At 39.9% G+C, this 23,151-nt stretch overlaps 1 protein-coding gene and 2 long non-coding RNA genes across 8 annotated transcripts in view; all 3 read right to left on the bottom strand.

The window, feature by feature from the left end:
- The window catches only part of IPCEF1 (interaction protein for cytohesin exchange factors 1), a 198,782-nt gene that overhangs the window by 61,508 nt on the left and 114,123 nt on the right, over positions 1-23,151 (bottom strand). For all 6 annotated transcript variants that reach the window (XM_032258753.1, XM_032258757.1, XM_032258754.1 and 3 more), the window contains 2 exons: positions 1,895-1,968; positions 332-403 (listed from right to left, as the gene is read on the bottom strand). In XM_032258753.1, coding sequence (XP_032114644.1) covers positions 332-403; positions 1,895-1,968 — 146 coding nt within the window. The remainder of the gene's footprint in view (positions 1-331; positions 404-1,894; positions 1,969-23,151) is intronic.
- LOC116536896 lies at positions 6,917-10,993 on the bottom strand. The gene is made up of 2 exons (XR_004262856.1): positions 7,320-10,993; positions 6,917-7,011 (listed from the first exon to the last, which is right to left on the bottom strand). It is a non-coding gene; the product is annotated as an uncharacterized LOC116536896 (long non-coding RNA).
- Positions 13,755-21,841, bottom strand: LOC116536899. Its single transcript, XR_004262859.1, has 3 exons — positions 21,683-21,841; positions 19,481-19,487; positions 13,755-13,765 (listed from the first exon to the last, which is right to left on the bottom strand). It is a non-coding gene; the product is annotated as an uncharacterized LOC116536899 (long non-coding RNA).

Genomic DNA, 23,151 nt, shown 5'->3' with positions numbered 1-23,151 from the left:
GTTACATAATACTTTCAAGCCTTTCTCCTTGTGATGCTGACTCTCATTTTAACATGTTCTTTGAATGACCTGTCCACTCCTTTCTCAACTTAGTGGTTCCCCAAGAAGAACTGTACAGTCTCCTTCTAAAATACTTGTAATTCTCCAAACTGCTTCCAAATACTAGAGAAGAAAGCAAGAAGGCATCATAACTGATAAATTGATCCTTAAAGTAACAGAAATAAATAAAACAATAATAGCTATGATTAAACATATGATTAAAATTCTAGTACTTGACCAAAGTTAAGTATACTCCCATTAAGGAATATGTTTACCAATTTCCTCTACTTACACGTTCATTTCCTGCACATTCTCAGCTGCAAAATAAAAGGTCTTGATCTGTGGATGGCTGATCTTAAAAGCACTTGAAGGAAGAAAAGCACAAACACATAAAAAATTAGTGTTTATAGTCGACAGTGGGTCTGAAAGTAAATCAGTCCAATATAAGCTTCGTAAACTTGTCTGCTTTCTTCATAAATTGACAAAAAAATAATTTTGTAACATTACATAACTATTGTCTAGTCTCTGTTTTGTATAGGGAACTGAGAGTCATTTCTTTTACAACAGAATATCCAGAACAGGGCTGAGTCTTAGATGGCCAGTCGTTTCCATTTAGAACACATAAGAATATCCTTTCCTTTTTACTGGCTAACTGCTTTGCTATAAAGATACAATAAATTAAATTTTAAAGTGATAGAAATGTTACTTCAAAATATTCAGACCAACTACTTCAAGCGAGTTATTTCTTCACATTCAATCAAATATGCAGAAGAATATTTTATTTAAAAAAATAGTCAGGTATGGAACATCCACTCTGTGTCAACACATTGGAAATCTTATCCAAGGCACCCTTTGTTAGTGAAGGAGAAATATGAAGAAAAGTACAAAACATTGAAGATAACAAACAAGAAAGTGCTTCCACCCTACCCTTTAAACAGGAAGCCCTGCAGCACTGCACAGGCCAGCGTTTTTGTAAATAGCCAGTACTTTTAAAACCACAAGAATCAACTCTGGACATGTGCAACCACACCAGAGACAAAGGCTTAAAGCTAACACAAGTTTACTAATTTTGTTAGAAGAAAACTACTCCATTGCTGCAACTAGTAACATAGGACAAAAGGAATGCCCCTTTCTAATAAGACTGGAAAAGAGGTCAAAAGTAGAAGAAATAATAAGAAAAAGGCAAAAATGGACACGTATGCAAAATACAGCAGACTGCTATCATGGATGAGCACTTGAACGGGAGTCTAGATGCCTGGGTATAGAGCCAGCTCTTTCCTGAGCTGTAAGCAGGTCACAGGCTCTTTGGGCTGCTTCCTTCTCAGGAAAACCAAGACCATGAGCTGGGGATTTATTTGGTCCCTGTCAGTTCTCAAATCTTTTGGATGTCAGAGTGTAATCTCCAAGCTTAAGACATCTCAGAAAATTCAGTTCCAAGGGTGCATCTGACAACTCCACGAACGAAGAAAGAGAAACTGGTCTTGATGGCATATCTGCAACTCAGTGAGTCCTATTTAACTGCTTGTTCTTCTCTTTACTAGGACAGACGCTTGACACCTGACCTCCCTGCCAGTCCTGAAAGGGGTTTATTCCATCACAGACACAGTCATCAACAACAGTCCATGCCAAGGCTTCAAGGGGGTTTTAAAATCCATCTGCTCAACAAAACGAAATTCCAGAAAATTAGAGGTTAAATGCTTCTATTTCTATTTAGGGTGCCAACCCATAATGCTCAAAATTCTCAGATATTCGGCTATTACCTTCACTCACTTCTAAATCGCCATATCACTTGGTGAATATTATGAAGAGATAGTATCCTGGCTCAGAGTTTTGTGGAAGATGAGAAACAACTTACTGCTTTTTCTTGCATTCAGATGCTCTTTCCACAGTGAAATCAGGCAGGTTGACAAATCCGTCAGCTTTCTCTGCCTGAAACAAACACATACCACAAATAGGAATGAATGCATCAATCCGGGGTATTAGTGTATTGAGATCATGTACATAGAATAGGGATGGTATAAATGAATGAGGGAGAATCAAGAGATAACACCCTGAATCACCATGGAGGTATCCCAGATATACAGTTCATGAGAAAAATTAATGTTGTTCTGATAAGTCACCCAGAATCTTGCCATGACTAGTGACATGGCATGGCACAGCTTAGGGATGGTCACCATACGGCAGGCATAGGACCTGCCTCCCCCTGACTCCTGTGTCCGTAGAAAACATAGCTAACCCAACAGAGTCTTATGTCTGCTGAGCCCATTAGTATCCACAGCATATTCTCTTCCTCCCACTCTAGTCAGCTAGCACATAGGAAGAAACCTAACTAGCATTCTTGGCATATATGGTGCCCAGAGTCCTGACTTTGGAGTTAGCAAATCTATATTCCTATCATGGATCGACCAGTTAGTGATTGTTGTGATTTAAATGAGCTCACATAAATAAAACAACTAACAGTCACTCAACAAACATTATTTCCTCTCCCAAGTCTGTAGGCAGGGCCTTGGGGATTAAATCACAGAACTACATCTTTCAGAACCTCAGTCCCATCATTGATTGCTGGGGGTTCTTTCTACAAAGAAAAGACTACAGAAGAAAATTACATTTTTGAAGACTTAGCATACATGTCACTTTACATCACCAAAACAAATGTATAGGAAATGTAACCGCTGTCCCACCTCTCCAAGAATTTGTTAATCTGTGCTTTACTAATAAAGTTTAACTGAGCCACAACGAAGCGAGGTTGTTTGTCACCCACAGAACTCAAATCTTCTTTCATCTACACTTGTGTCTCTGAGTAGGGAATAGAATCTACAAGACTAAACATAGATGAAACTGTGGTTATTGGGAGATGAGTAAAAATTGATTTTGAAAACACAATCTTAATTTTGCAAGTCAGCTAGCCATTAAGTTAGCACCATGGGTGCTTTTAATTTACTTCATCACTCTGCCCTTCCCTTTATGGCCAACTAGAGTACAACTTGCATTCTTTTCTTCAGAAAAATTAAACTGTGAGGCATCCAACCCTAGGCCCATCTTCCTCTCTTATGTGACTCAACTCATCTAAATTCTTCACCTGAAACGCCTTCCTCTTGTAAGATTCAAAACTCAAGGCTGGGAGCAGTGGCTCGCGCCTGTAATCCCAGCACTTTGGGAGGTCAAGACAGGTGGATCACTTGAGGTGAGGAGTTTGAAATCATCCTGGCCAACAAGGTGAAACCCCATCTCTACTAAAAATACGAAACAGTTAGCTGGTTGTGGGTGCCTGTGGTTTCAGCTACTTGGAAGGCTGAGGCAGGAGGTCAGCTTTGAACCCAGGATGTGGAGGTTGCAGTGAGCCAAGATCGCGCCACTGCACTCCAGCCTAGACACCAGGCTCTGTTGTCCAGGCTTTTTTTTAGACTTTGTCTTTAAAAAACAAAATACCAGGCACGGTGGCTCACACCTGTAATCCCAGCACTTTGGGAGGCCGAGGCAGGCAGATCATGAGGTCAAGAGATTGAAACCTCCTGGCCAATATGATGAAACCCCAGCTACTCGAGAGGCTGAGGCAAGAGAGTTGCTTGAACCTGTGAGGCGGAGGTTGCAGTGAGCTGAGATCGTGCCACCGGACTCCAGTCTGAACAACAGAGTGGGACTCTGTCTAAAAAAAAAAAAAAAAGATTCAGAACTCAGTCTAATGGATACTCTCTTCTTTAAATATTGTATATGCATATGTGTGTATACAGAGTGAATATGTATTCATTCATATGTATATTATATATATGCAGCTTCTCTCTTGACAGGCTGCTTAATTACTGGATGGTGATTCCCAAAGAGAAGGTAAGGCATTCAAAGAACACAGACTAAGCCAACTTTTTGTACTATGCACAGTGCTCCCTGTGGATTCCCAATTAGCCTTACCAAAGAAGTATAGTTTTGAAAAACTATGTCAGGTCCATCAATTCCACTTTTAGATCTACAGACTGAGTATCCCTTATTTGAAATGCTTGGGATTGGAAGTGTTTCACATTTCAGATTTTTTCTGATTTGGGGATATTTGCATATACAAACAAGTCAAGCATCCCAAATTTGAAAATCCAATACCCAATGAATACTCCCTTTGAGCATTCATGTTGGTGCTCATAAACATTCAGATTGTGGAACAGTTTGAATTCAATCTTTGGATTACAGGTGCTCAAGTATATGCCCAAAGGAACTGAAAAAGGGTACTCAAATACATGTGTAGGCATGTTCACAAAGCACTATTCACAATAGCCAAAAGGTGAAGACAGCCCAAATGCCTGTTAACAGATAAATGGATACAGTGATTGTGCTATATCTATACAATGGGATATTATTCAACCTTAAAAAAGAATAAAGTGCTAACACACTCTACCTGGATGAACCTCGAAAACCTTGTGTTAAATGAAAGAAACTAGACACAAAAGCTCATCTCTCATATGATTCCATTTATATGAAATATCCAGAAGTGAAAATCAGAGAGACAGAACACAGCTAATGGGTAGCTACCAGGGGCCCAGGCAGTAGGAAATAGGGAACACTGCCCAATGGGTATGGGGTTTCCTTTTGGGGTGATGAAAATGTTTGGGATCTAGATAGATAAGGGGGTTGCACAACATTGTCAATGTATTAAATGCCACTGAATTGCTCATAATGTTAGATTGTATGACTTTCATCTCAATTTTAAGACCCTATGTTAGGCTAAGGTGTTTTTATGTACATTTCCATAATTGATTTAGAAAAAAAAAATCACTTAAATTCAGCATTTGTTTCTACTTCCTCCTCCCATTCATTTCTATACTCACTGTTCCAGAGAAACTGTAGAGACCAAAACTCCACTTAACTCTCATGTTGCTAAATCTCACCTAATATAATTAGCCCTCACTTAATTGAACTGTAAGTGATGCTATAGTCTGTTCCTTCCCTCTGAAGCTGCCCTCCTATTGTGGCCTTTTTGACAGCACATTACTGCTGCTCCTCTTTTTCCTCTAACTATGTCTTCTCTTTCAGGGGTCTTGTTCTCCTGTCTGTTTCTCAAATGTCAGTTCCCCAGAGTTCTGTCCACAGACTTATTTTCTTTCTGTTCCAATATTCTCTATGGATGATCATACACACCCTCATGGCCTCACCTGTCATCACTGTACACACATATCCAAAATCCATACCTTGTATCATGACTGTACACATATATCCAAAATCCATATCTCAAATTGGGATTTCATCCTGGAGCTCCTGTCCCAGATTTCCAACTGCCTCGTAAACCCATTCCCATGAGCACCACCCACAAAGTAACAAACCCAAAATCAAACTCATCATCTTACTCCATAAAATGACCATTCCTTTCTCCTATGTTCTCGACTTCAGCGAAAAATACCACTTTCTAGTCAGTTACCAAAACAGAGCTTCTGAGAGATATCTCCATCTCTTTCATTCCCTTCTCAGAGACCCTGCAGGTAAACTCAAAGTTGTATCATTGCTGCATCTGCTCAGGTCTTCAGTCTATCCATTACCTACTACCTCCTTCAACTTACCAATAATGTTTTCTTGAATTACTGCAAAAGTCTCCTAAACTGTTCTCCTTCTCTATAATTCTGCCCTTTCATCGAATGTAGTGTCCAAATCACAGACACAGTCACAGCAAATCTTTACATCATGAACATTCTTCATGACACTGTTTGATTAAATACCCTGTGTGGTGTGCAGGTCAAGTCTAAATGCCTTAGCAGATGATAAAAGACCTTTATAATCATGCCCTGACTGGTTCCACACTTTCATCTTTCCCCCTCTCCCATTCAACCAAAAGACAAGCAGAAAAATCAAAACAAAGAAAAAACAATACTTCTATGGAGCTGAATTAGAATTAGCATGATTTGTTTCTAGACAACTTATTTTCAGTAAAGTAAATCTATCTCAAATGATATACTGCAAAAATCAGTCAACAAAAATGTAACATACCTATATACGCTTTTAGTAATATTTCTATTCATCTAAAAATAAAATCAGCCAGGCTCCGGGACTCACGCCTATAATCCCAGCACTTTTGGAGGCCAAGGTGGGAGGGTCAGTTGAGCCCAAGAGTTCAAGACCAGCCTTGGAAACATGGTGAAATCCCATCTGTATAAAAGTATAAAAGTTAGATGGGCATGGTGGCATATGCCTGCATTCCCAGCAAGTTGGAAGAGTGAGGTGGAAGAATCACCTGAGCCTCAGGAGGTGGAGGCTGCCATGAGTCGTGATTATACCACTGCACTCCAGCCTGGCTGACAGAGTTGGACTGTATCTCAAAATAATAATAATAGTAAATTTAATTAAAGCAATGTAAAAAATAAATTGTAAATCTTCATGTGGGTGGATTCCTTTTCTGATTAACTGAAACAGCTGAGATTCCCTTAAATAGGAGCCTAAATAAGTTTGGATGAAAACACCTTAGTGTTTCCCCAGGAAATTATCACTTTATAAGCAAAGGCTTTTTAAAAAAATTCTGAAGACAGTTGAACTATATTCAAAATCACAGATAATTTGTGTCAAAAATGGTCCTTGCTTATTTGACTTGCAAAAAAAAAATGCCTCAAAAATGACAATCACAGAGGGCAAATCCTGAGAGAATGACAGTTTTCTTCTCTTTCTCCTCCTTTTCCTCCTCCTACGCTTCTCCAGATCCCTTGTTGCCTATTATATTAACTAAAATAACTTTGTTGAATGTGATCCTTCTTCTTCAATTCCTAACTTTCTAAAAGTGTCCTGCAGGTGGCCGAGCGGGGTGGCTCACACCTGTAATCCCAGCATGTTGGGAGGCCGAGGCAGAAGGATCACTTGAGCTCAGAAGTTCAAGGCCAGCCCAGGCAACATAGGGAGAACTTGTCTCTATTAAAAAAAAAAAAAAAAAAAGAAAGAAAGAAAAAAGTTTCCTCCAGGTTCTGTACTGGTACCTGCAAGCTTCCCTTAAAATCCTGATGTAATAAAAAACTTGTTTTTTGGCCGGGCGCGGTGGCTCACGTCTGTAATCCCAGCACTTTGGGAGGCCAAGGCGGGTGGATCATGAGGTCAATTGATTGAGACCATCCTGGTCAACAGGGTGAAACCCCGTCTCTACTAAAAATACAAAAATTAGCTGGGCATGGTGGCACACGCCTGTAGTCCCAGCTACTTGGGAGGCTGAGGCAGGAGAATTGCTTGAACCTGGGAGGCGGAGGTTGCAGTGAGCCGAGATCCCGCCATTGCACTCCAGCCTGGGTAACAAGAGCAAAACTCCGTCTCAAAAAAAAAAAAAAAACTTGTTTTCCTGCCAGAGGTATCAAACCCATCCTTTGGACATTGTGCAAACTTGTCTTTCCAAATCTAGTCTTAAATTCAGAAGAAACACATTCCTTTTCACTTTGTTGTAGATGTTCTGTGATCTCAAAGGCCTTTTTCCTCACAGTTCAGCTCCTTTGCTTTTCCCAGCGTGCCTGATTTTGTTCATCTCAGTAGAGAATCACGTGCAGTTGCTGTCATTAGGCTGCATTAAATACACATTTCTATCAAAATGATTGGTGTTAAAACATTAAGGGGTAAACATAAAGGTTGCTGATCATCTCTGTGATGTTGTGAATCACATCTATAGTACTTATGTCTCCTTTAAACACTCTGCTCTTGGCCGGACGTGGTGGCTCATGCCTATAATCTCAAATGCTTTGCGAGGCCAAGGTGGGAGGATTACTTGAGACCAGAAGTTCAAGGCTGCGGTGAGCTGAGATGGCGCCCCTTGCACTCCAGCCTGCGCTACAGAGTGAGATCCAGTCTCAAAACAAACAAAAAAACACTCAGTAAAGGGCTCCAGGGTGTGAGAGAGGCAGCTTTCCTCCTGCTCCCTGGCCCTGTAATGCCCTTCTTATCTCATTCCTCTAGATAAGTTTCTGGAATTCAACTTAGGTGTGACAATCTCCAAAACTTTCTCCCTGTTCCCTTAAGCCTGGACTAGGTACCCTCCCGTCTGCCTCCAGCCCCAGACGCAGACCTCCCTTACAGGACCTCTCTTAATATATTTAGTTATCTGGTTGTTTGTCTGCTTCTCCAACAGACTGTGAGTACCTTGAAAGAAATAACTGTGTTGCTCATATATATTATTTACAAGGTGTGGAATAAATACATGTGGAATAAATAATTTTGTGAATGAATGATGGGACTATAATTTTTTTCCTCTGACAATAAAGAAATTGTTAAAATGAGATGCAGAAGGCAGTGTGGAAAACAGTTTGGCAGTTTCTTAAAAAAAAGTAAGCATTTAATTACCAGACAGCTGAGCAATTCTGCTCCTAGGTATCTACCCAAGAGAAATGGATGCAAATGCCCATGCAAAGGTTTACATGCAAAGCGTTATAGCAGCATTATTCATAATAACCCAGAACTGGAAACCACCTAAATGTCCATCAACTACTAAATAGAGTATGGCACAGCCATACGATGAAATGCTATTTAATAATGAAAAGCAGCAAACCACTGACACATGCTGAAACGTGGATGAACCTTGAAAACATTCTGCTAAGTGAAAGGGAAACACAAGAGATCACATGTGACTGTGTGATTCCATTTCTATGAAATATTCAGAAAGGGCAATTCTATAGAGACAGAAAGCAGGACAGTGGTTGCCTGAGGTTGGGGTGGAAATTAATTGTAAATGGGCATAAGGGACCTTATTGGTACAATAAAAGTTATTTAAAACTGATTTATTATGATAGTTGCATCACTTGGTAAATCTACCAAAAATGAACTGCAAATTTGAATAGAGTGAACTTTATGATACATAAAATGTACCTTGATAAAGCTGTTTTTAAAAAGATGAGGTGCAGAAAAAGTTTGGAGAATAATATGCAAATTAAATCTCTCCCAGTTGGCTATCAGTGATACTTGGAAGCAGGGGAAATATGAAGCTTCTGACAATCCCACTGACAATTCAGCATGATTTGTTCAAACATAGATACAAAATTAGGTTTATATTTCCAATACCACATGGTTTAAGCTTAACTATGGTTTCAAGCTTGGACTATAGGAATTTTAGAGACATAAATATTTTATGCAGTATTCACCATACTTCAGACATTTTTAAAGATTAACTAAAACAGAACATTAGATTTTAGTGTTTAGCAGAGCACAGAGGCTTTTTAGGACAGTGAAAATACACTGTATTTTTATAAAGGTGGATATATGTCATTACACATTTGTCCAAACACATAGAATGTACAACACCAAGAGTGAACCCATAGGAACTATGGAGTCTGGGTGACAACAATATGCCAATGTCAGTTCATCAATTATAAGCGGGGATATTGGTAATGGGGAGGCTGCACATGGGTATGGGCAGGGAGCACATGGGAAATCTCTGTACCTTCCTCTAAAACTGCTCTAAAAAATAAAGTCATTTAGAAGTTAACTAAAATAGGACATCAGATCTTAGAATTTAAATGCAAAAATAAGTGTTCATTGCCATGATAACAGTTGGCCTTTTCATACCACAAGTGTTTTGGAAAATATACAAAATTACTTAATAGGTACCTACACATGTCAGGAAGACAGAAAGGCTGACTAGGAGGAACGAGAGTGATGTGTATTCCCGAGTCTAAGTAGGTCGAAGAAGACCAAGCCAGAAACAGATGAATGGTAATATAGGAAACTGTCATGTAGTTCCTGGTTAAAAAATGAAAAGCAATATTATCTCTCTATTTTCAGTGGAACCATAGTTCCTTGATTCTAAAAACCTGATTACTTTACACTTCAATAATTCTGAAATCAAAAGGCACCTTAGAATCCATGTATATTTTCATTGCAACATTTTCTCCCCTAAAACCTGTTATTAAATAAATTATAGGTCTTAAATAGAATCTTGAATTCAAGAAAAAGAATAGCTAAAAATGATAAAGGTTTCTTTGTAATATACTTTTGTGTTTTTAAGTGAATATAGAATTGAAATTCTTGAAATTACCTTAAGCAAATTTAACAAGGTTACCCAATGACTATCTGAATCAGGAGAAGCTGCAAAGTCTCCGTTTCTCCATATCAATCTATTGTTTTCTCAGTTATTCCCCCAAACCCCCAGGGAATCGGAAACAGATGAGGTCTAAACTCTGAGCTGAGCTGCCCATTCTCATGCCACCTTAGAACGGTTGTCACTAGATTCTCACACTACACACAGACTCACAACCACTAGAGAAATGTGAATTATATTCTTTAAAATAGAAAGTAAAAGTACATGGAGATTGAAGAAAAGGTGAGATAAAATTAACTGTAAAAGTTCCAGTTCTATGGAGAAACAGTCATTCTCATACCTTGCTGATAGTAACACAAAATGGAACCCGACAGGAGGAAGGTGGATAGTAATCAGCAAAATACACTTGCCCATTGACCCAGAAATTCCTCTTCTGGGATCTGTCCTAAATATACCTTGGAGAATATGTGGAATGATATATGCATTGCAGCATTGTTTGTATTTACAAAGGACCGTAAAGAATGCAAATGTCTATCATCAGAGGACAGTTGAATACACTGTAGTATCCACACCGGGTGAATAACTATGAAAAACGCTGTACAGCATGTAGAGCAAGGTCCAGGACATAGTGCAACAAAAGGCAAGGTGCAGTACTATAGATGGAATACGCTAATTTTGTGTAAGAAAGGAGGATGGAATTTGATTCACTATACATACTTGCTGTATGTGCAAAAAGAAGCATGGAAAAATAAACCAAAAACAAACGGAAAAGGGGGAAGAACAAGGATAGAGAACAGAGATGCAAGGGGGATTGACTTGGTTGTTACTTGTTACAGTTTTGACTTTGGAACTGGGTACATGATTGATTTTTTAAGTCAAAACAAACACAAAAAGAAAAGCAATTCTCAAAATCAAAAACGAATAGAAATGGCCAACGCAGTGGCTCACGCCTGTCCCAGCACTTTGGGAGGCCGAGGTGGGAGGATCACGAGGTCAGGAGACCATCCTGGCCAACATGGTGCAGCCCCTGTCTCTATTAAAAATCCAAAAATTAGCTGGGTGTGGTGGTGCATGCCTGTAATCCCTACTCCTCTGGAAGCTAAGGTATGAGAATCACTTGAACCCAGAAGGTGTAGGTTGAACCGAGATTGCACCACTGCACTCCAATCTGGCAACAGAGGGAGACTCTGTCTCAAAAAAAATAAAAAATAAAAAAAACAAATAGAAATGAACCTAATTGAATGTAAACATGGTGACATAACCCCACACAAATAATCATTGCTCTGAGAGACGACAGAATTTTAACTATGCATACTTCATGGCATACAGGCTAAGTAAGGATTCTTCGTAGTAACATGTTGTCATTTTTACCTAGTCTTGGTAGATTTTTTCCTTTCTTCCCCTCTAAAATTGCACAGAATCTAAAGTTTCCCTCCTTCTCTCCATACAATAGCATCTATGACATTGCAACTCATCTGCCCCTTCCTTTCAGAAAAGATAATGTGAAGATTAGCACAACAATGCAATCTACATTCTGCAACTATCACAGAGAGCCGCACGTATTCTCATCAGGCGGTGACAAGCACTGCACCAAAAGCAAGAAGAAATGTTTGTGTTTTATTTTCTTCTAGATATCAGAAGTAGGCCTGGTAGGGAGCGTGCTTGGATTTCTTTTAAAAAATATAATAATCTTGAGTAACACAGAATAAGACCTAACGTTTATTGAGCGCTAAGTGTATGCCAGTGAGACAGTACTATGATCACAGCCTTGAGAGGAAATGAATCCCATGCCAAGTGCCAGAGCCTAGAATGCCAAACTAGCCTGGCATTATAACATGGGAACCATTGTGTGCTATTAATAAAGAGCCAGGACTCAGACCAGGACCCAGCAACCAGTCGACTAATTCTAAAGACGAGACTGAAGAAATTCTTCAGAGCTAAAACAGGCTCAGAAACTAAAATTGGAGGAGGAAAGGATCTGCAGTCAACACATGGCACAGAAAAAACAACCCCGGATTTGGAGTCAATGCCTCAATGCAAGCCACATACTGTGACATCCCAGGCAGAGGACTTAACCTCTCTGAGTCACTGTCCTCACGGTGAATAAGCAGCTATAACCAGCTTCTCCAGACAAAATGGAAATTAACATAGATGTGTGTAATAATGTAAGATTTGTTAAAGCTGTAAAAAAATCCAAGGTTTTATTATTAGTTCTGAGGAAAGCAGGAAAAGGGATTAAAAGAAAACAAAAGAGAAGGTGTGACCCAGAAAAAAAATTAATGTAAAAGAAGCTTTTTTTTTTTTTTTTAGACGGAACCTCAGTCCAGCCTCTTGTCACCCAGGCTGGAGTGCAATGGCACTATCTCATCTCACTGCAACCTCTGCCTCCTCGGTTCAAGTGATTCTCCTGCCTCAGCCTCCCAAGTAGCTGGGGTTACAGGCACATGCTACCATGCCCAGCTAATTTTTGTATTTTCAGTAGAGGCAGGGTTTTGTCATATTGACCAGACGGGTCTCAAACTCTGGTCTCAAGTGATCTGCCCCCATCAGCCTTCCAAAGTGCAAAATAAGCTTTGTGACTGCGTGCATTTTAAGCTGAGCCCTCTGACTAGCTGTTCTGTGTCTCAGCTCTCCTCTCTTTTCTTTGCATAAGATTAATGGTCAAAAAACAACATTTTAGATTATTTGGAGAACAATAATGCTAGCAAACTTGCTATAGTCTCCATATATTATTAGGGTGTATTTTTACTAAAATATTGTTGCATTTCAGTTTAGCTAACATTGCCCTATGAGTAGAATTAGATTTAGATCCAGAGAGAGTTTTTTCTTACAAACACCTAGAAATAGATTCTCTACGTAGACATTTGGCAAAAGTTTTTGGCTAGAAGAAAAGACCCAATTTCCTACAGAAACCAGAGATTCTTGGCATTGATTATAAAAACAGATGGAAAGCATTGATTATGCTAATGATGATGGTTCTGGGGATACTGAGGCTCGAACAGGGTGAAGAGGGGAGGGCTCTGTGGTAAGATCACTTACTCCCAGTGATCCTGACTCATGCTCTGTCCTTACCATCCAGGACACAATGGCAAGACTTCCTGCCACCAGCACCTGCATCTCCTTGTGAGGAAGCTTCTCTGGCTGCCCGATTCCACTCTTCCAGCTGTGCAGAGGTGCCCAGAGATCACGGCCCCTGGGATGGGCTCTCAACCAGTGGCTGATGGGACTTGGGGCAGAAATGCCATCAGCTAGACCGGATCTATGGCTCACACCTGTAATCCCAGCACTTTGAGAGGCCAAGGCAGAAGGATCTCTTGAGGCTAGGAGTTCAAGACCAGCCTGGGCAACATAGTGAGACATCTCTCTAGAAAAACATACAAAAATTAGCAAAGCACAGCAATGTGCACCTGGAGCCTCAACTATGCAGGAAGCTGAGGAAGGAAGACTGGCTGAGCCCATGAGTTTGAGGTTGTAGTGAGTTATGATCACAGCACTGCACTCGAGCCTAGATGACAGTGAGACCTCATCTCTAAAAAAAAGAAAAATATACAAATAAATAAATAACTATCCCAGTTCCTTTTTCCCTTAGTGTGAAAACTCTGGAGTACATGTTTTTTACAGACTCTCAGAGATCCCCAGAAGAATGAAGTTTTGGTTACCTACAGGGTTACTTACACTGCCTACTACGGAGAACTTTTTAAACTAACTTTTCTACCCTCTCTCACTTCCCTGTTTGCTTTCCAAGTATCTCCTGGATCACTTCTCAAGTAAACTGCTTGCACCCAAATTCTCTTCTCAAGAATCTGCTTCTAGGAAACCTAAACCAAGATGCTATTCCCCTCGCAGAAAGCATTCCCACCCGTGAAAAGCCCAACTGCTTAGCACAACAATCCCTCCTTATTTCCTCCTGAAAGTCAACTAAGCAGCCGGGTATGGTGGCTCATGCCTGTAATCCCAGCACTTTGGGAGGCCAAGGCAGGTGGATCACCTGAGGTTGAGAGTTCAAGTCCAGACTGATCAAATTGGAGAAACCCTGTCTCTACTAAAAATGCAAAGTAAGCTGGGTGTGGTGGCACATGCCTGTAATCTCAGCTACTCAGTAGGCTGAGGCAGAAGAATCACTTGAACCCAGGCGGTAGAGGTTGTGGTGAACTGAGATTGCGCCTCTGCACTCCAGCCTAGGCAACAAGAGCGAAACTCTTATCTCCAAAAAAAAAAAAGTCAACCAAGGATATGACTATCTCACTATCTTGTTAGGTCATGTTTAGGTGGTGACCAAGTGGCTGGTATCCTGTTCTATGCTTTGTAAGTCACCTCTCCTAGCTAGCCACTCACATTCTTTCATTCTCTCCTTATGGAGAAGGAGGGAAAGGGCTCTGAAGTAAGGAGACCACTTGTAGCAAAATCATATTTTATGTGAAATTAAGTTACTAGCGAACTTTCAGGTAGTCTGACACACAAAGATAGTAATTACCTTCTGAAATGTAATTTTCAAAAATGATTAAGATGGAAACCTCAAAATTTAAAAGAGTTTTGTGTGATTGTTCTTGTGGTGTGAAATCCTTAGCTTCTGCTCAGGCTCATCTCTGCCCTATTCTTTTGGAAGCCCGAAGTCCACAAATGTGCTATTGTTTTCACATAGATACGTTGGTCTTTGCAGCAGCGTAGTCAAAAAAGAAAAAAAAAAAAAACAATACATATGAAGGAAAGGTTTTAAATGAATTGGAAGAAATTACATAAAATCTCACCATTGTACACTAATTTTTATCTCTTGCTGTCTAATACATCTGCCATCCATGGTTATTGCATAAACTGGGGAAGAATAGATAAAAGAGCACCATTTAAGAAAATTTATGCTGGGTGCAGAGGCTCATGCCTGTAATCCCAGCACTTTGGAAGGCTGAGATGGATGGATCAGCTAAGGTCAGGAGTTCAAGACCAGCCTGGCCACCATGGTGAAACCCCATCTCTACTAAAAATACCAAAAATTAGCCGGATATGGTGGTGGGCACCTGTAGTCCCAGCTACTCAGGAGGCTGAGGCAGGAGAATCACTTTAACCTGGAAGGCGGATGTTGCAGTGAGCCAAGCTCGCGCCACTGCACTCCAGCCTGGGTGACGGAGTGAGACTCTGTCTCAAAAACAAGAAAAAGAAAAAGAAAATTTAAAATCAGGTGCATTCTCTTTCAATATTAGAGATTTAGAAGTAACGAAGATTAGGTTAGTTCTTTCAAAACCACAGTCAGTACAACACATAATCTTGCCTTCATGCAATGTAAAGTCATCAAATACTTCAGGAACTTTCAAATCTCTTCAAGCTGTTTTCATGAGTCTCATGAGTACTATTAAAATACACCACCACCACCACCACTAAGAAAATCTGGTTCAAAAATGGCAAAAGACATTTCTCTCCAGAACATATGGAAATGGAAAATAAGCACATGGAAAAGTTGCTCACTGCCACTAGTCATTGGAAAAGGCAAATCAAAACCACCGTGTGATGGTGCCTCACACCCATTAGGATGGCTACTGTAAATAATTAATTAAATAAGCGCTGGTGGCGATGTAGAGAAACCAGAACCTTTGTGCACTATTGTAGGGAGTGTAAAACAGTGTAGCTGCTATGCAAAACAGCATGGTAATTCCTCGAAAAAATTAAGATTGAACTATCATATGATCCAGCCATTCCACCTCTAGGTATAAAACCAAAAGAACTGAAAGCAGGGTTTCAAAGAGATATTTGTATCCCCATGTTCATGGCAGCGTTATTCACAATAAGCTGAAAGGTAGAAGCAACCCAAATATGAATGAATAAACATATGAATGAATGAACATACGAATGAATAAACAAATGTGGTGCACACTTCAATGGGATAGGATTCAACTTGAAAAGGAAGAAAATTCTGAGACCTGCTACCACATGGATGAACCTTGAAGATATTATGCTAAGTAAAATAGGCCAGTCACAAAAGGATAAATACTGTAGGATTCCATTTGTGAGAGGGAACTACAGTAGTTAAATTCACAGAGACAGGGAGTAGAATGGTGGTTGCCAGGCACTGGGAGGAGAAGGAACGGAGAGTTATTATTTAATAGGTACAGACTCTCAGTTTTGTAAAGAGCTCCGGAGATGGTTGATGGTGATGGCTGCATAATAATGGGAACTTATTTAATGCCACTCGACTGTACCCTTTAAAATGGCTAAGATGGTTAACTAAATTAATTTTTTTTTTAATTTTAAAGCTACTGCTCTGAACTCGTTATTATCAGTAAATAATGAAAATGCATTTGCCATGGTAAGTTTTACAAGATTCAAGGTGTGAAATCAGTGGCTGATGTGCTGTTAATGAGCACCATCTCTTTCACAGGTTACAGACATCTATTCATGCTTCCGTTGAACAGACACAGAAGCGAGGCCCAGGGATGGTGGGTGGTTTTCTAAGGCTGCCATTCTACTCCCTGTCTCTATGAATTTGACTACTGTAGTTCTCTCTCACAAATGGAATCCTACAGTATTTATCCTTTTGTGACTGGCCTATTTTACTTAGCATAATGTCTTCAAGGTTCATCCATGTGGTAGCAGGTCCCAGAATTTTCCTCCTTTTCAAGTTGAATCCTATCCCATTGATGTGTGCCCCACATTTGTTTATTCATTCAAGGAGCCTCAGCACCAGGGTAGAATCGGGGTAGAATTAAATTGGGTGCCTTCTCTTTCAAGGGAATGTAGAGGGTCTACATTCTGAGCCCAGGGATATCTTCCCCTGTAGCGTGCCCTTCTCTTGCGTCTTTTTCAATGACATTGTTTCAAACATGTTTCCCTAAATGCTGACTCCTTACAGAAATCTTAAATATTTTTTTAAACTTTCCACTGCATAGCTTCCTTTCAAAATCTTCTTGAAACGTGCTCTATGGAAGATTAAACGCAGCAGCACAGTGACAGATGAGTCTATCAGTTAAGCTTGTCTGCAGAGATGGCTGGAAGCTGACCCTTAAAAGAGCTTGCACCAGGCAGATGATAAATCTTCAAATAAAGACTTCTCAGAAAAATCCTCAAACCTAATGAAAAGTTCAGCTCATCCCATGAGCCACTTCCTATTCTGTTGCTTGGGAAATGTGCCCATACTCTCACCATTAATTCAGTGTTACCCGAACTCTTCCTCCAGGGTAGGAAACTCTGTATTGACAAGCACCCAATGTCTTCTAGTCCATTTCCCTGTCTTGTGGCTTCAAATCATCATTACACGGGGTCAGTAGGTGTATTCTTGGACTCTCCTCCACAGGACAGGTCATAGTCACTGAGAGAAACCATTCCTGGTGTCTGCAAATTCCTAGCACAATTCTTCTGCATCTTAAAATCGCAATACTTAGGCAAACGCATTGCTTTGCTTTGTACACATTCCTCTGATTTTTTTAATATTGCTTTTAGCTGCATTCAATCTTCTCAAAGTAGCTTTGAATTATGTAGAGATAGTGTTCTTGGTCAACCATTATTTGCAAGAAAATGGATGTACAGACATTTGCATCCCTGACTTAGAGCTACAAGACCTCATAATAAAGCAGGTGTCATTTGTCCCTTATACCACATGGCCAAAATCCACCTTACTGCCCTCTTGCTTGAAGAATGATTAAATTATATGCACATATACATATCTATGTATGTCTATACACATGCGTATCTCTATACATCTTAATATTTATACCACATATATCTATATATGTATCTCTATACATGTTAATATTTATACGCATATATCTATATATATGTTGATATTTATACTTACACATTTATGCATTATAAATATCAATTCAATACATATCAATTTATATTTAAGTTAGTGTGTGTGCACTTATGTACTATATTTCCTATTAACTATTTTAAATGATTTTAGGATAAAAGGCATTTTTTATTTTACATGCTATGCATTGACAAATGAACTATCATATATTCATGTGTAATTCTTACAGCCATTAGAAATGATGTGGATATACATGTATCAACATGGAAATCTGCTTACTTCTATGTATTGCTTAGTGAGAAAATCAAGTCACAACAACATCATACATAATATGATTTTATTTTTGGAGAACGTAGAAATGATAGTTGGAAACACATATATGAAAATGTTTATAGTCACGCCGTGGTAGTAGGAGCCTGTATGATCTTAATTCATTTATTTCTGTTTGCCTCCATGTGTGTCTTCTTTTTTTATTCCACTTACTTCGATTTTCAAATTTTTCCTATGAGCACATACTACTGTATAATCTTTTTTACATTTTTAATTTTAATTTTTAGTTGTTGTTTAAGAGATGCAGTCTCTCCATGTTGACCAAGCTGGTCTCAAACTTCTGGCCTCAAGTGATCCTCCCATCTCAGCTTCCCAAAGTGCTAGGATTACTGGAGTGAGCCACCACACCAAGCCCTATCGTATCATCTTTTAAAGCATTTTTCACTTACTTTAAATTTCCAAAAAGCAAGACGTTGGCTTCTATGCTTTTCATTGTTTTATTTTAAAGAAGTTGTCGAAACACCAACAAAAGTACTATGCACTGTCCACCAGAGAAAAGAGGGAGGTTGTGTCCCCTGAGTGGGCATGTCACTGCTGTGAGCTAAGACTCTCCTCTAAAATACCCCAACCACGGCATTCACTCTGGCAATGCCCACGCATATCACTGCCCTCTGAGAACAAAACAAAAGAAACCAACATTTCTTAACTCTTGCTGTTTCACTACTAATTCTGAAAAGTTTGGAAAGAATTTAAAAGAAAACAACATTGGCAACATGAGCAATTGTTCCCACATTATATGGAGTCAGCAACAAGAAGTTATTGAGAATTGCCTGTCCCAACGACAGATAATGCGACCATGAAGCTATGATGGGGAACCATTATTTTAGAAATACATTTAAGGATCTACAAAGGAAAATAATTGTTAGAACACAATGATACATTATAGACAATAAATAAACCAAATGCCCATTTAAAAAATCATTTCTAGCCAAGCGCAGTGGCTCATGCCTGCAATCTCAGCACTTTGGGAGGCCAAGGTGGGCAGATTACAAGGTCAGGAGTTCGAGACCAGCCTGGCCAATATGGTGAAACCCTGTCTGTACTAAAAATACAAAAACTAGCTGGGCATGGTGGCAGGCACCTGTAGTCCAAGCTACTCGGGAGGCTGAGGCAGAAGAATCACTTGAACCCAGGAGGCAGAGCTTGCAGTGAGCTGAGATCACACTACTGCACTCCAGCCTGGGAAACTCCATCTCAAAAAATAATAATACTAATTTCCACGCATGTGAAATTAGAATGTCAGAAGTAACAGAATTCAAGAAAGACCTCAATCATTCTCACGTTTAGGTTCTCAAATGTTAACTAAGCAAGCATTTTTACCCATTTGATCCGTGAGTCATTGTCTTGAGGTAAACCGGTAACCTACAGCTGCTGAAATGTCATGTTTTGCCCTGTCTAGACATGTCAACATTCCACCTACTCATTCTCCTGGCTAATACAAATTCTATGAACATATGTTAGCCAAAAGTTCATCAATTTCACATAATTACTTTGAATTGTCTTCACTATAGAATTTTTTTTTTGAGACGCAGTCTCGCTCTGTAACCCAGGCTGGAGTGTAGTGGCGTGATGTCAGCTCACCTCTGCCTCCCAGGTTCAAGCGATTATCTTGCCTCAGTCTCCCAAATAGGTGGGACCAAAGTCACAGCCACCTTGTCCGGCTAATTTTTATATTTTTAGTAGAGAACAGGTTTTGCCTTGTTGGCCAGGCTGATCTCGAACTCCTAACCTTCAGTGATCCGCCCACCTCAGCCACCCAAAGTGCTGGGACTACAGGCATGAGCCACCGCACCCAGCCTTGAAGAGACATTCCAAAACATTAGAATTCTGTTTGGGATACACTCAGAGGCTGGTATTTGGCTAAGACAATAAATGTGGAGTTCAAATAAATTGAAAGCCAGTAATTCTCATTTTGGTAGAAGTCTGGGAATATGCCAGTGTTCAACAATAATGTTAAATTTAATTAGTTGATTCATACAACTAATTGATTAATTAAGTAGTATAAAAATTAAGCAATTCCTTCAAAAAATACTGGCATATACTCTGTACCTACCAGCTCCTAGGATATGGAGACAGAGTTTAAATCAGACAAGTAAAGAATACATCCTCTGCTGCTTACGTTGTAGTGGGGGAAGAAAGAATATAATAAGCTATGACTAATGTATTCATAAATTCTTATATAATTTTTTGAATCTATAGTAAACTTACTCAGACATTTTCCAAAATGTATGCTAATCTGTGACTACTGATGAAAGCTCAGAAGACTTAATGTCATTTTCCTAGGGAAAATTAATCCGTTCTTTGTTTTTCTTGAGCTGAAAAAAAAAAGGTACTCCATATTTACTGAAACTTTCAGAATAGTTGCCTCAGGAAAAGAGAAAATTTTGACTTTCAAGTAACATTTTCTACAAGGGTAAATTCTGTCCAATGTAAAAAGTGATTAGATCTTCACTACAGAGATTCTCATAAAACTGATTTCAAGAAATATACCTTCCAGCCTGGTGCAGTGGCTCACACCTGTAATCCCAACACTTCGGGAGGCAGAGGCAGGTGGATCACAAGGTCAGGAGTTTGAGACCCACCTGACCAACATGGTGAAACCCGTCTCTACTAAAAAATATAAAAATTAGCTGGGTATGGTGGCATGCACCTGTAATCCCAACTACTTGGGAGGCTGAGGCAGGAGAATTGCTCGAACCTAAGAGGCAGAGGTTGTAGTGAGCTGAGATAGCACCACTGCACTCCAGCCTAGGCAACACAGGGAGACTCCATCTCAAAAAAAAAAAGAATAAAGAAAAGAAAAGAAATATACCTTCCAAAGCTAAGATCTTCTGAAATTCACTTTAAGTTACACATGCAGCTAGAGATAGAACGCATCTCATGCAAACAGTTACTTCGATCCCCAGAAACACAAAACCTTTACCATTCAAAAGGAGACATAATCACAATTGCACAGACACACTGGATTCTCAAAGAACTTTAGTCTCTGTAATATGTACTAAACTAGATATTAACCTACAAATCTCTTCAGTTTGCATAAGGTTTTTATGAAATATAGTTGAGTGATTCACTTTTTCTGGTAGAGACCCAGAGGTCCCAAGGCTTCCTTGAACTGGTGATGCAATGGCACAAATCAGTAAATGAAAACTAAAAAACACAAGTATCTAGTAATTTTATACAAGGAAACAATGTACAAAACTAAAATAAACCCAAAAAAGTAAGCAACAATGAAACTAAATGAAATTCCACACTTCTTAATCACAAACTCTTTGTCCCTCAATTTTCATCTTATTTTCCCAGTCTCCCCAGGCTCTAAAACTTGGAATCATGTTTATTTTAGCCTCAAATTGTTTGTGTCTTATATCCAAGTACTCTTTATACCTTGCCCCTTTTAATTAGCATAGTGTGTCCTAAATTCTCACCACCAGCTCTCTAGTCCAGGAACTCATATCTGAACGCCTGCATTTTCTCAACATCTCCTAACTGGCCTCTGGAAGCTCCCTTGCCCTCCAACACATTCAATTTATTGCTGCTAGGTTAATATTTTTCACATGTTAATTTCACAGGCTCACCTTCCGGTTCAAGAATAGACAGTGGCTCCCTACTGCCACATTCCTACACTATCACTACATGTCTCAGTCCCCCATACACTGGACCTAAGTCACCTCTAAATGGAGAAGTGATGTAGCCTGGAGAAAAGAGCCTGGCTTTGTTGTTGGAGAGCCTTCTTTTTTTTTTTTTTTTTTTTTTTTTGAAACTAGTCTTGCTCTATCGCCGGGCTGGAGTACAGTGGCTTGATCCCTGCCCACTGCAACTTCTGCTTTCTGGTATCAAGCAATTCTCCTACCTCAGTCTCCCGAGTATCTGGGACTACAGTCATGCACCACCACGCCCAGCTAATTTTTTGTATTTTCAGCAGAGACAGGGTCTCGCCATGTTGGCCAGGATGGTCTTGATCTCTTGACCTGGTAATCGGCCCACCTCCGCCTCCCAAAGTGCTGGGATTACAGGTTTGAGCCACCATGCCTGGCCAAGGAGAACCTTTGTTTTAAATCCCAGCTCTGCTGTTTACTTTTTATGAGACTTTCAGCAAGTTACTTAAATTCCCTGAGCCTCAGTAAACTGTCTTGAAAAATGGGAATAATAAAATCTGTCTTGCTTCACTCTTACAAGAATTCAGTATAATCGCTAACACAGTGGGTTGGCACAATTTATTTATATTATCATTCCTTTGTTCACATTAGTCCCCAGAATGCACATCTCCCACGTCTACTCCTCAGAGATCCTAATGATGTGTTAGCTCCTGGGAGCAGCCATGCAGGACCAATTTGGAACCATGGGGCCTTTCTAGCAAATCCCAGATCGCTCCTTTTCCCATATCTGTTTTTAAGAACAGAGGTGGAAATCTTTTCCTGGAAAACTATTTTCTGTCAAAACCAGTCCTTATGCATGATTCCATTTCTCAATATCCCCATGGGTAATGTAAATGCTGAAGATTCTTAATTCTTATTTATGAAATCAAGAACTATTAATTGAGTACCTATTAACTGTCAGACATGAAGTAAGTTGCTGAAGATACACCCATGGTCATGTCCTACAGAATGATGATCAATTATGGAAAACAGCAAGTCTGATAAGCAAGTACCCAAAAAAGAGGACAGGTATGATAGCATGAAAAGTAGAAGCCAGGTGAGGTGGCTCACACCTATAATCCCAGCAGTTCGGGAGGCTGGGGTGAGATCACTTGAGGTCAAGAGTTCAAGACCAGCCTGGCCAACATAGTGAAACCCCGTCTCAACTAAAAATACAGAAATTAGCCGAGCATGGTGGCACGCACCTGTAATCCCAGCTACTCAAGGAGGCTCAGGTATGACAATCGCTTGAACCTGGGAGGCAGAGGTTACACTGAACCAAGATTGTACCACCGTACTCCAGGCTGGGCAACAGAGCAAGACTCCAAGGAAGGAAGGAAGGAAGGAAGGAAGGAAGGAAGGAAGGGAGGGAGGGAGGAAGGGAGGGAGGGAGGGAGGGAGGGAAAGAGACAGGGAAGGAAGGAAGGAAGGAAGGAAGGAAGGAAGGA

This window comes from Sapajus apella, unplaced genomic scaffold (genome assembly GCF_009761245.1).
Source record: "Sapajus apella isolate SASKATOON/1434 unplaced genomic scaffold, GSC_monkey_1.0 scaffold105, whole genome shotgun sequence".
Classification (NCBI taxonomy): Eukaryota; Metazoa; Chordata; class Mammalia; order Primates; family Cebidae; genus Sapajus; species Sapajus apella.
The sequence above is the reverse complement of the archived record's forward strand: the minus strand, read 5'-3'. Positions and strand labels throughout refer to the sequence as shown.